This window comes from Pteropus alecto, unplaced genomic scaffold, assembly GCF_000325575.1.
Source record: "Pteropus alecto unplaced genomic scaffold, ASM32557v1 scaffold41, whole genome shotgun sequence".
Lineage (NCBI taxonomy): Eukaryota > Metazoa > Chordata > Mammalia > Chiroptera > Pteropodidae > Pteropus > Pteropus alecto.
In genome coordinates this window covers 1,319,064-1,333,770 of record NW_006430464.1, presented here as the reverse complement: position 1 = coordinate 1,333,770, position 14,707 = coordinate 1,319,064, and the positions used below count along the sequence as shown (strand labels likewise).

Here is a 14,707-nt window from a genome sequence, read left to right as displayed (position 1 = left end):
GCCCGCCCCCTCCTGGACCCATCCTCCGACCCCAGAACCCGGGGGCCAACCCTCAGCTGCGGAGCCTCCTGCTCAACCCACCACCGGTGAGGTTCGGGTCAGCGCTGGGGCGCGGGTCCCGGGCCCTGACCGCCTAGTCTTTGCGATTTGGGGGAGGGGGACGGGTTGGTCAGGGGTGCGAGGAGAGCCCTGCCCAGTGCTCCCCGACCCGGCACCTGCTAAGGTTTCTTTGAAGAAAGACCCTCCCCACCCCTCAGACACCGCTGGATGACACAGTCCGAGCGGCTTCTGTGCCAAGGGCTGCGTGCAAGTTCTCCCCCGTGGGGGCTTCTCAGCAGCTTCCTCTGTCCCCCCAGCCCCAGGCTGGGGTCCCCCCTCCACAGGCTCCCCTCCACCACCTCCAGCCACCAGGGGCCCCCCCAATGCTGCCCCCGCCTCACCAGGGCCTGGGGCAGCCCCAGCTGGGCCCCCCGCTCTTGCACCCGCCGCCCACCCAGTCCTGGTCCGCGCAGCTTCCCCCGAGGGCTCCGCTGCCAGGTAAGGAGGTCGGGGGGCCGGGGTCTGGGCTGAACGTCCCGCAGGCCCTGGGCTGGTGCCCCAAGACCCAGGGCTCCTGGAAGTGGAGTCCTGGGGTTCAGGGAGAGCGAGTTGGGTCCTTTCACGGTTTCTGTGGGGCTCTGAGGGCTAGGGTGCGAGAGTTCTCCCCTAACCGCCTGCTGTGTGTTTTGGGGTTGTTGGGAAATGCAGTCTCAGGTCCAGAGAGGTATTGTGGGGGACGGGTTTTCAGAGGCTTCTGGGAAACAGCACACGCACGTCCTCATGGGGCCGGAAAGCGCCTCTGACGGGGACCCCCAGGGCTTCGTAGACACAGCGCCCTAGTCTCCTGGAGGAGAAGGGAGGAAGCAGCCCAGGGCCCCTCAGGGCCCCAGGGACTACTGGGAGATGCAGCCCTCCCCCACTGCCCCCCAGGTCAGATGCTGCTGAGCGGGGCTCCCCGGGGCGCGGTCCCCCAGCCGGGCCTGCCGCCCAGCGTCATGGAGGACGACATTCTCATGGACCTCATCTGAACCCCCAGCACCCAATAAAGTTCCTTTCAACACGCGCCCCGGCTCCCGTCACTGATGTCCCCCAAGACTGGGCAGGAGGAGACTGGGGGAGACTTCTCTGTCCTTGTCGCTTCAGCAGCCGCCAGAGGCCCCCTGGCTGGTAACGCCAGGACCTCGGCAGCGAGTCAGACAGCCGGGTACAGCCTGGATCGGGCCTCATCCCCTACGGGATGAGGCAGGCAGGGCTCACGGGACCGCGTGCTCTCACGGAGGCAGAGTGGGTACCGAGGGGGCCAGGAAGAGAGGCCTCTGAGCCAGCCGGGCTCAGCAGTCTTGGCAGGAGGCGGCGAGGCCAGGAAGGGAGGGGGCGGGGGGCCATCAGGTGTGGAGGGAGCAGAAGCGGATGCCCGGAGGCAGGAGGGAGCCTGGGGTGGGCGTGGGCACTAGCGGGTCAGTGCTTCTGGGGCGTGAGCACGAGGCAGGGCGGGCCTGGAGGTGGCAGGCGCCAAGGTGGGCCAGGTTCAGCTTCCAAACCGAGCAGTTCAAGGTTGGTCCTGGGGGCACAAGAGCCACAGGAGACCACAAGCAGGGGGTGGGTCTTGGGCAGTAGCGGGAAGGCAGGGAGGAGGCCGGACGAAGGTCCTGGGGAGAAGAGAGGCCAGGGTCGGGGGCAGGCAGAGTGGGGCTGGGGACTCGGGTGCCATGTGAAGGAGGCTGGAGGTGGGGGGTGGGGTTTGAGTTTGGCTCCTGGGACCTGGCTGGGTGCTGGTGGATAGTGGGGCCTCCCCAAGTTTGGGAACCGGGAGAAGGAGCCAGTGGTGAATGCTAATGGTCCAAGGCACGTCTGAGTGACAGCTGTCATGTCGGGAGCCCAGAACGTGTCCTTAGGAGACGTGCGGGCTTGGTGGGTGAAGCCACAGAGCGGGCGGGGTCACCTGTGGGAAGGAGGCGGGCCCAGGTCCCAGTCAGAGACCTGCCTTCCAGGGCTTGGGGCAGGTGGTCCGCGGGCTGTCCCCGAGATGGAACACCTGGCAGGACATGGGTGCGGGGCGTGGTGAGGCCAGGGGCGTGAGGGATGTCCTTGGCAACGTCCTGGGGCAGCTGGACACAGACACAGGTACGAGGCGCGTGGTGGTCTCCTTGGAGGCAGGATTGTCTGTTGCCAGACTCTAGACCAGCATCGCTCAGAGTGGTCCACACCTGGACCGCCCGCCTCCACGTTGCAGGGGACACTGGTTAACAGTAGATTCCCGGGCCCCGTCCCAGGAGAGGTTGCAATCTGGTGGCCCATGGGCCACTCTGCAGATGAGTTTTGTTTGGCCTTCCCTGTGTCAGTATATGTCTTTTTTTTCTAATGAGTTAGTTGTAAAAATCGGGATCATTCTGTCTCATGCGTATGCACACACACACACACGCACACACACACACACAATCTGCAGTCTTGGCTTCTCTTGACAAGTCATAAGATCTGGCACCCCCAGCCCCCCTTCAGCCCGGCAGCCACGGGCGGGAGCCGCCCCTTTAAGTGGGGCGTGTGCTCTCTGGTTCGCCACAGTCGCCACCACTCCCTCTTGCTCCCCCACCTCGGTCACCAGGCTCGCCCTGCGGTTGTCCTCGTGGTCGCGTGCAAAGGGAGTGAAATCTTTCTTGTACCCATGTCTCTATCAAAAGTGGCACAACCAAAGAGAGAACGAGAGGGCCCCGTGTTTCGAAAAAAATGGGAGCGAGACTATTTCTTTGTGGAAGTGAAGAGCATGCCTACGTGTTTAATATGCAAAAAAATCATGTCTGTGTTGAAAGAATACAACCTCAAACGTCACTACAAGTCAAAGCACAGTCAGAGCTTTGACCAGTACACAGAGGAGACGCGCGACGCGATACTCAGCGAACTGAAGAAGAGCCTCAAATGTCAGTAGGGTCCGCCCCAGGGAGCGAGCGGCGGAGGTGGCGTGGCTGCCACACACAGTTCTAGGATAATGTGAAAGTTACCCGGGCATTCAGACCTCCTGCAGACGGCGAGTTTACAGACGAGCAGAGCCATTAAGTCTAACGGGCGTTTCTCTGCATTGCACGGCGTGTGGATGAGAAATCAGATTGACGAGTCCAGTTGCTTGAAAGAGTCATCAGTTGTGGCCTTTCCTATCCCTGCGCGTGGACCGCTACCACCCCGTTAGCTTTATTTATTTGTGAAGTTGAGAGTTTTGATTGACGTGACCGAAGAAGTCTGTGACATGGAGCCAAGGCAGGCCCAACACTGGGAAATGACTTGTTTTGTGTGTGTGTGTTGACAAAAAAAAAAGATTTCCTGTAGACTGGTCAGAATTCCTGAGCACAGCTACAGACAGTCGCAGTTTAATGATCTGTGTCACAGGGAACCGTGTCAGGACACCGCGGTCCACGGTGACAACGTTTGGCAAGGACGCAGAAGTCGGGTCACTGTGTCAGCCACCTGGAGTTGGATTGCAGTAAGAAGGTGAATGGGACACAGCATGGCCGCCCTCGACACGTTTCTGTACTTTCTCCACGGGCAGGTCGATGATGAACTTGACCCAGGGTATATCGCGGAAGCTCTGTGACCTGGTCGTCACACGGCACTGTGGAAGAAATCAGAACTGCAGAAATCAATCTAGTTCATTTCGGATGCGGCAGAGGCCACGCCTTGGTTCCCCTGAGAAGGTGGGTCAAAGACTTTGGGTCAAGGCTACGACCCTTCTGAACACTCATTTTTCCACAAGGACATTCACAAACAGCCACTTGAATGTACAAGGTATCTGCCCAGTCCTGGCAAAGGCAGGGAAGCCGTCGGCAAGGCATAGCTGCCTCCTCCTGCCGCGGTGGTTCCAGAAACGAGAGACGGGGGCCCAGCGGTATTGACCCAGCTCACGGGGTTGAAGACCAGATTCCCCCAAAGGCCCTGCGCGTCCATACTTCACGGAAATGACCTGACGCCATCCGTTCGCCTTCGCTGGCTGGCAGACTGCGAGCCGTGGTCATTGGCCTGCAGTGCAATAGGGTGCTGGCTCCCGGTGCACCTGCTGGGAGGTCTGAGCCCCACGACACTCAGCAGGCGTCCGAGTCTCCGAGCACGAGGTACCCACGCTGGCGAACAGCGATTTTCTGTTACGAAACAGGCACCATTCCCAGGACTCGAGGTTGAGTTCTCAAGTGCCCACCCCGCTGCGCCAGCCCAGGCCAGATGCCGACGGCTTGGTCGACGTCAGCCTCGCGGCTTCAAGTCCAAGGAGCAAAAGAATTACGAAAGAGAAAATTAAATTTTAAAATTAAATCTTTCTATTTTTCAATTTGTATTTTTTCAACTTTGAATTTGAAAAATGAACCTCCAGTATCAGACGTGTTTGTATTATGTTCCATGCATTCACCATAGTTCAGTAAAGATGCGATTTGATTATATCTCTGGCCGTCGACTTTCCTTATACCTGGCTCGTTCACTCATTTATGTGGCCCGCCTGGCTCCTGTAGGCATTTGAGTTTCTGATCCCTGCCCCGGGACTGCCGAATGGAGTCTGGGGGAGGGAGGGAGGCTGAGGACTTTGAACGAGCTCCCTAGGTGATTCCGACACACGAAAGTTGGAGCAGGACGCACGGGGGGCAGCCGACGAAGGGGAGGCGGGCGAGGTGTCCCAGGCAGCGTGTGTAGCAGAGGCTTCTGGAAACTCAGATGGCTCCAGGGACCAGGCAGGTGATGGAAATGTGTGAAGCGGACGGGTGTAAGACGGTAGGGAATGATGGGGACTGTGGCGAACTTGGAGAGTGCTTGCCCCGCCTAACGGCATTCAAATCAAAGACAAACAACACGGTGAGGACCAAACAAAATCCGCTGGCCGGTCTGAGAGGCCGCCAGGCCGCCATTTTGCGACCTCTGGAAGAAGGAGAAGACGTGAGGACAAGGACAGCCCCGAGAGAGACCCACGAGTGAGGGTTGGGCAAGAGGACCAGGCACGTGTGTTCTGGAAGCTGAGTGTTTTTGAGGAGAGAGCGATCGACTGCCCCAAGCCACTGAACGGGGCAGAAAACACATGCCGAGCGGCTGGTGCTGCTGCCACCGGGGTGGCCGTGGCCCTGGCAGGGAGACGTGGGTTTGGGTCCGGGACAGACGGGTCCACAGAAAATGTTTCCAGCCGCTGGTTTGGCCGTCCCCAGCCAGCGAGGCCCTCGACCTTAGCACCCACTTAGGCGAAGCGGAGGGACGGATGTGATGTTCACAGGTGAGGCAGAGGAAAGCCCAGGGTTCTTGGGATCTCCCAAGAGCGAGGAAAGATCTAGACACGCAGAAGCCACCTGCGCGCGTCCCGGCCCAGGGCGGGGCGGGGGGCACGGGCGTTTGGCGAGCGCCTTGAACCCGCGGCACCAGCGGAGGAAACTCATTGCGAAGCTCTCTGAGCGCCGGGCGCTGTTAAAGCTGCTTAAGTGTAGAAGAAACGCGGTCAGGCCCTAGAGCAGCAGGGTTTAAATTCCAGCTCCGGCACTGACTAGCCGGGTGGCTTTGGGCAGATCCCTGTGCCTCTCTGAGCCTCAGTTTCCCCTTATGTCAGGTAGTGACTTCACAGGCTCGAGCAGCCGGCAAGGTCAGCACAGCCCACACTCTTAGTACGCGTGCTGGGCACAGCGGCTGAGATGCCTGCCGGCTTGTCAAAATCCCCGTGTGCACGGAGCTGGAACTGGGCGGGTGAGGGTCGCAGACATTTCTTTCTTCCTGCCTGCTGGGCTTTCGGACCATGCGCCCCGAGTGGGCAGCGAGCCCGAGGAATCACAGAGAGGTCTCCCCAAGGAGGAGACCTGGCAGAAGCGGCAGAACGTACATGGAAAAAGAAATTTAGGCAAAAATGCTGAAACACCCACCCATTAATTAACAGTTGCGAACCTGCCCTCCCGCCTTCTGCCTCTGTAACCCATTTCCCGATGCCCTGAGAATACTCACACATTACGGTCCTAACCTCACCACCCCCCCAAATCTGCCACGAGATAGCTCGCTTTCAGCATTATTTTTGCATCGCTCTAGTACATCGATAGTGGGGGGAAAATGACAGCTTTCTGTTGAAAGCATTCTGTCTTCAGTAGTTCGCTGAAAATTCCTGCGCGTGATGATGAATGCTGGCAGCAGGCTGTACTCTTTTGTTCTAAATGGGAAGAGGGATAAAGAAAAATGAGAAAAAAGATACTTCCTAAAAATGGCATATTGGTCTCAAGGTCCACAAAACTCTAATATTGTTTTTCCCACCATCTTGGTTTTTTTCCAAAAATTCAAAGTGTATTGAGTTACACACATGGTTACAGTTTCATAAAGATGGGAAAGCATTCAAGTGTGTAGAATAAAAAGTGAAGGACCCTTTCAGCCCTCACCCTCCCCTCTCCCCGCAGACACATACACCCCTGACATCATCCAGATGATCCGTCTGGTGGTGGTGGGATTTGCATGCATGTGGTTGTAGACACATTTACAGTTTGTTAAATGATTTACGAAAGCGGGGTCATTTTTCTCTATGTTCTTTATCTTGCTGTTTTTCACACTTCAGTAATGGCCTTCCGTCCACATCATTCGTTATGTGTGGTTCTATGTCCTGTTTTTAAACGCCAGTAAATGGACACGTTCTGGTCCTGCGATCCATCCCGTCTGCATGAGCTGTCTGTCGATGTGTGAAAACCCCATTCCCCTGGGCAGAAAACAGCAAGCGTTTATTGTCTCACGCTGCTCTGGGTCCGGAAGCCAGAGGCACAGTTCCTCTGGGCGCCTCTGGCTCAAGGTCTCTCTCAAGGTCGCAGTCAAGGGGGCGGACCCACATCCCGAGCTCACGCGCCTGCTCATTGGCCAGATTCGCTTCCTCGCCGGTGATTGGACACGGAGCCTCAGAGCCTCCCTTGGTTTCTCGCCACGCAGCCGCTTCATAGGGCAGCTCGCTTCTCTGTGAGAGAGGGCGCCCAAGACGGATGCAGCCTTGCTGTATGTAAGGTAGTCTTGGAAGTCATGTGCCATCGTGTGTACTCTGTTCATTACATGTCACTAGGTCCAGCCCACGCTGAAGCTGAGAGGCTTAAGACTAATACCAGGAGGTGGGGACCATGGGTCTATTTCGAGGCTACTGTGCAATTTTTCACTATTATCAAAGATGCTGTAGATCAGCATATATATTTGGTTATTCTCTAGTGCAAGAATTCCTGTACGATACATTCCTAGCAATAAGATTTCAAGACGGAGGAGTAAGCCAATTTTATTTTTATGTTTTGACTTTTTAAAAATTAAATTTATTTTTTCGCATGTACGAAAACTTCATATGGTTCACACTTTAAGAGGTTCCAAAAACCTACCCACGCGTGCGTGGTCTCTCGTGGCTCCCTCTGGAGATGTTACCAATTTCTTACGTGTTTCTTCAGATAGATGTGCAAGCAGGTAAAAGCAAATAGTAAAGTATGTTCATTGTGTTGCTTTTCGGTTTAGTGGTGGCCTGGTTTATTTTTTTAGAAAGTTTTATTGAGGTAGCAATTGGCATACAAAAAACTATACATATTTAACGTATACAATTTGATGAGTTCGGACATAGACATACACCCATGAAAGCATCACTGTAGTCAAGGTAACGTGTCTATCCTGTGTTCCTTTGGTTTTTGTTTGCGTGTGTGTGTATGTGTAGAAGACAACACAATAGCTCCCCTCTTCAATTTGAGTGTGCAGTAGAGGATAGCTAACTCTAGGCACGGTGTCGTCCAGCAAATCTCTAGAACTTACTCAGCCTACTTTATTCTGTAGCTTACTCTTTTCATCTGACAGCATATCTTGCAAAAGGCCCTCTGTCCTTTTTCATGACTGCGTAGCATTCCCTTGTGTGAACGCTACCATTTCCTTAATTGCTCCCTTCCTGTTGGCCATGTACGATGTTCCGGATCTTTTGGGATGCTGAGATTTTAAACTGACATACCTGCCAAATTTCCCCTCCAGAAATCATCTGACATACCAACAACAGTTGTACCAACTCATTTCTCACCAGTTCACCAGAAGCATCAGAAGAGGCCGGGTGGGACACGGTCATCTGAACACACCTTACCTCTGACGGCAAGGACAAAGGGCCCTGGGCTTGCCGGAAGGAGGTGGGGGGCGGTGTTCCGGCTTTTTTGGAACAGTTTACGCTGGAGGGCAGGTGGTGGCTGAGAGGCAGAGGTGACAGGTACTGTGGTGAGAAGAATGGGAGGGTCCCAGCCTTGAAGTGACGGCCGTGGTGCGCCTTGGACAAGAGGCCTTCACGAGTAGGGGCCAAGGGCCTTTGCTGAGATCAGGAACCTGGTCTCGACGCTGCCACGCTGGCATTTCCTCGGCCATGACCTCAGACGCCTGCTCCCTGCTCCTTGGTTTCTCTGCCTGTAGAGCAGGAATAATAAGATTGTCGATCTCATGGCCTGGTGTGAGGATTCAGTGAGTTCTTAGATTGCTTTTCCCAGAATGATTTTATTTTATTTTTTTAATAAGTGACACGGGCCGGCACCAACTCTAACAGCCGGTCTGAGCCATTGTAATGTGTGTGGCTGAGGATAGCCAGGTTACGGTTAATGGGGGGCTTGAGTAGAGTGGACGTGGCCAAATCTGTCTCTAGAGGGAAGTCAAGGAGCTTCACAGAAAGCCGGGGCACAGCAGCAGGGCCCGGCTGACGCTGGAGGCCTTCAACTTGCAGTTCGTTTGTTTGAAACATATCGACTGGATACCTGGTGGGGTTTGGGCGGTGGCAGTGGACGGATGGGTGTGGTTTCTGGACCCCACGGAGGAGGCGGCCAAACAGCTGGCCTCGCAGACGGCTCTCCCATCTGTGAGGCGAGGCTCTACTGAGCAGGCCTTGAAGGGCTGGTTCATGCTTAATAACAGGACATGCTAAACTCTGCAGGTCACTTTTTGATAGGTATAACTAGCGAGAAGGGCACAGCAGATGGAGGGGACAATAGAGGCAAGGCCTGCAGGCTACAGACTGTGGGGCACATCATGGAGATGAGATTAGAGTGTCCTCTGTGGGTGCACGTGGGGGCCCATCAGACCGTGTGACGTTAAATCCACGAATCTCAGTGATAGCACGGACTCACTGCCGTATTTCGAACTGTTCTTTCCTGAGGAATTAGTTTCAAAAATCACCAGCGAAACGGACTCCCCAGCTGCCTCGTTGGCTTCAAAGCTGCCGGGTCCGAAAGGGTTTTTGTGAATCGATGGATGGAAAGCCACTGACGGCGATGAACTGAAAGTCTTTTTTTGCACTGATGTTACCGCGAGATGTGCAGAACCCCGAGCTGGAGATGTTTTGACCAACAGGGCCTCTTTGGGATACACCGCATCTCAGGCAAATTACGACCAGTGAAGATTTTTACTTTCGCTTCGGCGCCTGCGTTTTGTCTTCCACATCCGCAGGTCAATCGAAGGCCCAGATTTCATTGCAGAAGATCAAACCCGTGTTCGACTTTCTCGTAAATAAGTTTTCGATTGTATTTACTCCAAACAGAAACACTACAGTCAATGAATCACTGTCACCGTGCCGAAGAAGCAGTGTGTCCCCACGAGTCACGCGCGATTTGGTCTCGGGCTGCGTGTGCTTTGCGGAAGTCCATCTGGTCCCGTGGGGGATGCGCTCGTTCACACAGGACCCATGGGACGTTAAAGGATTCCACTGACGCTCTGCAGTCATGACACATTATTCTTACCTCGATCGATGACCTTGGCCGAGGATATCACGTCCTCCTCAATAGCTTATCTACATCTCCCATGCTTTTCAGAGAATTGCATCAAAACAGGACGGATGCCGTCGGGACGGCTTGTTTGAACGGAAAACAGACGCCAAATGCCCTGACAAAAAGGACCGCGAAGGGGACAACAGTAGCCAGATTCTGTGGTGAATTTTTGGCACTGAAACGGAGGGGCAAGAAGGAAGTGACCATGTGGTCAACGTTCCACAGCGATACTGTGATTCAAATAGACAAAAGATACGGAAAGAAAACTGAGAATCATATGTCATTGTGGATCATAACGAGAACAAGGGAGCAGTGGACTCGGCTGATCGGACGCTCCCTTCTCATCCAACTGAGCACGAAACGCCCAAGATTTGGTGTAAGAAATTCGTTTGCCACCTTCTAAACATTCCCGTGCTGAACTCCTACGTCCTGGTCTGGAAGGACAACTCAGAGCACACGAGCAACCACGTGAACTTCGGCCCGACACCGATCGGAAGCACTCTGGCAAAGCATCGCCAGCTGCTCTGATGATGTCACACCTCTTCGCCTGCCTGGAAGACGTTTCCCCAAGAGCACGCCACCGCCACCGACGGACATCAGGGGAACGGACTCCACCTGGTCACTGCGAGTTTGCTGCTCGCACAAAGACAAGGATGGCAAGAAAATCTTGTTGCAGGAGGCGACACCTGACGGAGGAAACTGGACACTCAGACGACTTTGTTAGAGGAAGGAGAATTTATTGGCTGGCGGAGCGCGTGGGGTTAATACCACCAAGCACGAACACCCTTTGGTTAGATTTCTTACAGCTTATATACCTCTGCAGTGTCCATGCAAGGGGCATGTGACTCCTTTGTCTGAGGTTTTACGTGCACCTTGTGACTCAGGATGGGAGAGGGAGCTTCGGGTGGAGGGCTGGAACGGAGTGGAATTTCCAGACCACTGGTCTTATAGGTCGTTTGTCTTGCGACCTCGACGTTATCGGCACTATTACAGGATTCTCGAACGGAGAGATGGGACATTGAGGCTGTAAGTAGGAAGCAACGCTTATTAATGCCAGCACCTGCTCAGCGGATTCCTAGCCAAAGGCTGAGCCCCGATTGTAACATGGCAAGCAGTTTTACACAGTCTTGTTATTCCTACACAGATAAGGAAGGACATTCGTTGGTTGGCAATCCACGAATCAACAGATGCGAGCTGGCGAGTCCTTGAGGTGGGGGAGAGCAGTCAGGAATGGACCTTAATCAGCTGAGGCGGTCATTTCTGCGGGTCTTTTCCTTTACATTTTTTAGATACCTTCTCTCTTTTAATCTGGAGAGAAACGTGATGTTTTGGTGCTTCAGCCTCAAAGAGGGTGTTGATGTAAAAGTAAATGAACGCTGGCAGCGAGCTGCACCCTTCTTCCCTACATGAGAAATGGGTTAAGTAAACTCGATCAAAGTGGTAGTTGATTGGGTAAACAAAAGCTGGCTAAAAGGGATCATTTGAGATCATACCAGGATAGGCTGGGTTACGTTGCAGTAACAACCCTCAAGTTGCAGTGGCTCGAAATAACGGAGGTGGATTTTCTCACTCGTGCCCATGTGGAGGGTCCCCTGGAGCCCAGGCCGAGAGCTCAGACAGCGTGCCAGCAGCGTGGGAACAGCTTAGAGCGCTCTGGTATCACGTGAGTAATCAAACATTCCAGATGGAATTCATACATGTCACCTTTGCTCAGATCTCATTGGCCAGAATTAATCACATGACTCCACTCGGCCATAATGGGGTCAGGAAGTGGAATCTTTATCATTGCTGGGCGGGTGGGGAGTTAGAAATATATAGCAAATAGTGTCAGTGACCATCTAAACACTTCTAAAGTTTTATTTTGACTAAAAGAATTTAAACAGACACCCATCTCTCTAGCTAGGACCAAGGTTTTTTCTTCAAGCGTTTATCACTCAGTTATCATACAGCATACTCTTGTATAAACTGTACCCACGAACCACAGCGAATCATGTATCATTTCCAGTGACTCGAGACCCTAAAGACAGGAAGCAAACGAAGACCGAGTCTTCTCAGGTTTTTATGAACTTTTCCATTCAATCATTTACAGTCGTTTTGCTTGCACCTAACTTGGTGGGATTTTTTTTTTTTTTTTAAGCAGCTCGCCTTTATTCTTTCCAAGGCAGGCGGCTTGGTTTGCATATAAACAATTCTCTTGCATTAATATTTCATTAGTTTGGTAGGATTAAGTCATTGATTTAGGGACAAGTGACATAAACAGGTTTGGTAACAGACAGCCACTTCTCAGGAAGTATGCAGCCTACCACGTGGGAGCAGAATTGCTTAGTCGCAATAGCCAGATAGCTTGGGCAGCAGGTTTTACAGATGGAATGGACAGTGTCTTTCAGATTGGCACACTGGGGCAGGCGAGATGGTTTCAGAGAGCTGTACTGCAGTGTTCCTAATAGAATTTCAGCCGACATTGTCATCTCACGCTCTGACATGTTTTCATTTTGTGCATGCTGGAGCATATCCTGGCACACCTTTCTCCGTGCTTTTACGGTCCTGGGAATTCATCCCCATGCATGTGTCCTGTTGGGATCTGAATGATGGGAAGGCATCAACCAAGAAGGAGAGCATGAAAGGTGATGGGTCTGGAGACGGAAGCAGGGGCCTCTTGGTACAGAGCCTTAGAGGCTGTGGCGAGGAGTTTGTATTTAATTCTGAGGGCATCGGGAAGCCATTGGAGTGTTTAGCAGAATGAGAGACAAGGTGACAAGAGTTAGGAGACTGTCATCCAGACAAGAGACCTTGATGGCTTGGACCAAGGAGAATGGTTAAGAAGTGACCGTTTAAGAAGATTAAGACTTCTGTCTCTGTGGTTCTTTCTCCTTCCTGCTTACATGGGTGATCGTGAGGGCTCTGGAGGTACCCGTTGACACCTGACTTGCTGTCCGGGTCTGGAGAGCACTGACTCCCACTTGGCCACAGTCTAGGTCAGATCTGGGGCTCAGGGTCGGCCCTGGGAAGTCCTGGCGCAGGCAGCGTAGTGGGTGGGGCAAGCAAGGATGGGAAGTGTGACCTGGGACAGGGCTTCTCACATTTCACTGGTCACTCCTCTGTCTCATTTGCCGGTGGCCCCTCAAGGCCCTGACCTCTAAAGGGATGGAGTATTCCAGTCTCTCTCCGCACACGTGCTCTTTGTGATCTCGTTCATTCTTGATTCAAACACTGTGGACTCCTTACGTTTTATCTCCAGACTCCTCTATCTACATCGCTTAGTCAGCATCTCAAACCTAACGCATCACAAACAGAAGTAGGCGTTTCTGCCCCGCCGCGTCCCCAACCTGCCCCTTCTGTAGCCAGCTCCCTTTCACTAAAGGGCACCTCTGTACAGGCAAAAACCTTGGAACCCTTCGCTCCTCTTTCTCTCACTCTCTGCACAAGACCTTTGGGCTCCAGCTTGAAAATAAATTGTGAAAACGGCCACCTCCACTGCGGCCATCCTGCCTGTGATCCATCCCTTTGTGCCTCTCGCCTGGCTTATCGCCCCAGCCTGGCTCTGCCCTCCAGCTTCCTTCAGCTCTACCGTGTAATTTTCAACACAGCAGTGAGAAGGGGCCTTTAAGTGCCCGCTTTGGCAGCACGTGTACTAAAAATCATTTTAAATACTTCCAAAGTTATTTTTCAATAGGCGACACTTACCTATGTGATAAGAATTCCAAATAGTCTGAAACAGTACACCGAGTCCCCTTTCCACCCCCGGGCGTGCTGCACGCCCTTCCCCACACTGCCTTCTCTTCTCAGACGTGCTGTGGACCCCAGCTTCTTCCAGATTTGCACACGCTGGTGTATGACTCTATGCATTCTACGAATGATGTGTTTTAGAATGTAAATGAGACTATGTCACTCCCTTGCCCCAAACCTTTTGTGGCTCCCCAGCAACATGGGACTGAAATCCAAATTCCATCCCGGGGCGGCAGGCACCGGCTTGTGGCATCGGCTTGTGGCACCTGCTTGTGGCACCTGCTTGTGGCACCTGGCCCCTTCCCACTAACACTCTGCTCCAGCCTCCCTTGTTCTCACACTCTCAGGATTTCTGTCCTTATCGCTCCTTCATCTTAGCACCCTTTTCCAGCTTATGTAGAATTGCGGGCGGCTCAAAGGTCACTTCCCCTCCCCACCATCCCCCCCGCATTTGTTCTAGTTAACACATCACGGACTGCGAGGACGTGTTCTCTCCCGTGCACCAGGGGCGGTGACGGACCTGGCCCGTTTTGGTCCTCAGAGTGTATTCATTGCCCAGCATGGGACTGGAAATGGCACTAAAAATAATGATTAGAAGAAAAAAAGCAAACATTTAAGTCGTCATTGTGCCAAGTACCGATCCCTCGTAAGCAATTTAGGGGTTGCTATTATCCACGTTCACGAAACGGAGATTGAAAAAAGAAATCTTACACAGCTACTAGTAACGGAACAGGCAGTCATTTAATACTAGAGCGAATGAGGGAATCAATGAATAGCCCCGAGGAGGCGGGGCAGGGCGGAGCCTGGGGCAGGGAGGGGCGGAGCCTGAGGCGGGGCCGGCGGGCACGCAGCTGGGACTCACGGCGTCTCCTGGGGCCGCTGGGAGTTGTGGTCCCCTGCGCACCCAGCCACGTCACGGCCTCAAACCCGAAGTCCTCCCCTTTGGCATGGTACGACCCGCATATCCAAACCGCTAGGCAGCGCCCCTCGCCCCCCAGGCCCATTATTCCTTCACCCTCGCGCCACCCCCCGTTTCCTGAGGGCTCTCGTAGTCCGCGGGCCCGGGACAGGGCAAGGCACCGAGCCAAGTTCATGCAACATCCCCCCCGCCCTTTGGTATGGCTCCCGCCACGCCCTCCGAGGACTCCCGCGTGTCCTCCAATCGCCGCGCTCCGCGCCCAGCGCCGCGCCCCCGACTTGGTACGGCCCGGCCACGCCCC

The 14,707-nt window shown here is 53.9% G+C and overlaps 1 protein-coding gene across 1 annotated transcript in view; it reads left to right on the top strand.

The window, feature by feature from the left end:
* Positions 1–1,102, top strand: part of MED25 (mediator complex subunit 25) — a 13,238-nt gene extending 12,136 nt beyond the window's left edge. Inside the window, exons 16-18 of the mRNA XM_015592341.2 lie at positions 2–86; positions 357–537; positions 970–1,102. Coding sequence (XP_015447827.1) covers positions 2–86; positions 357–537; positions 970–1,067 — 364 coding nt within the window. The 3' untranslated portion in view covers positions 1,068–1,102. The remainder of the gene's footprint in view (position 1; positions 87–356; positions 538–969) is intronic.
* Positions 1,103–14,707: the final 13,605 nt, after the last annotated feature.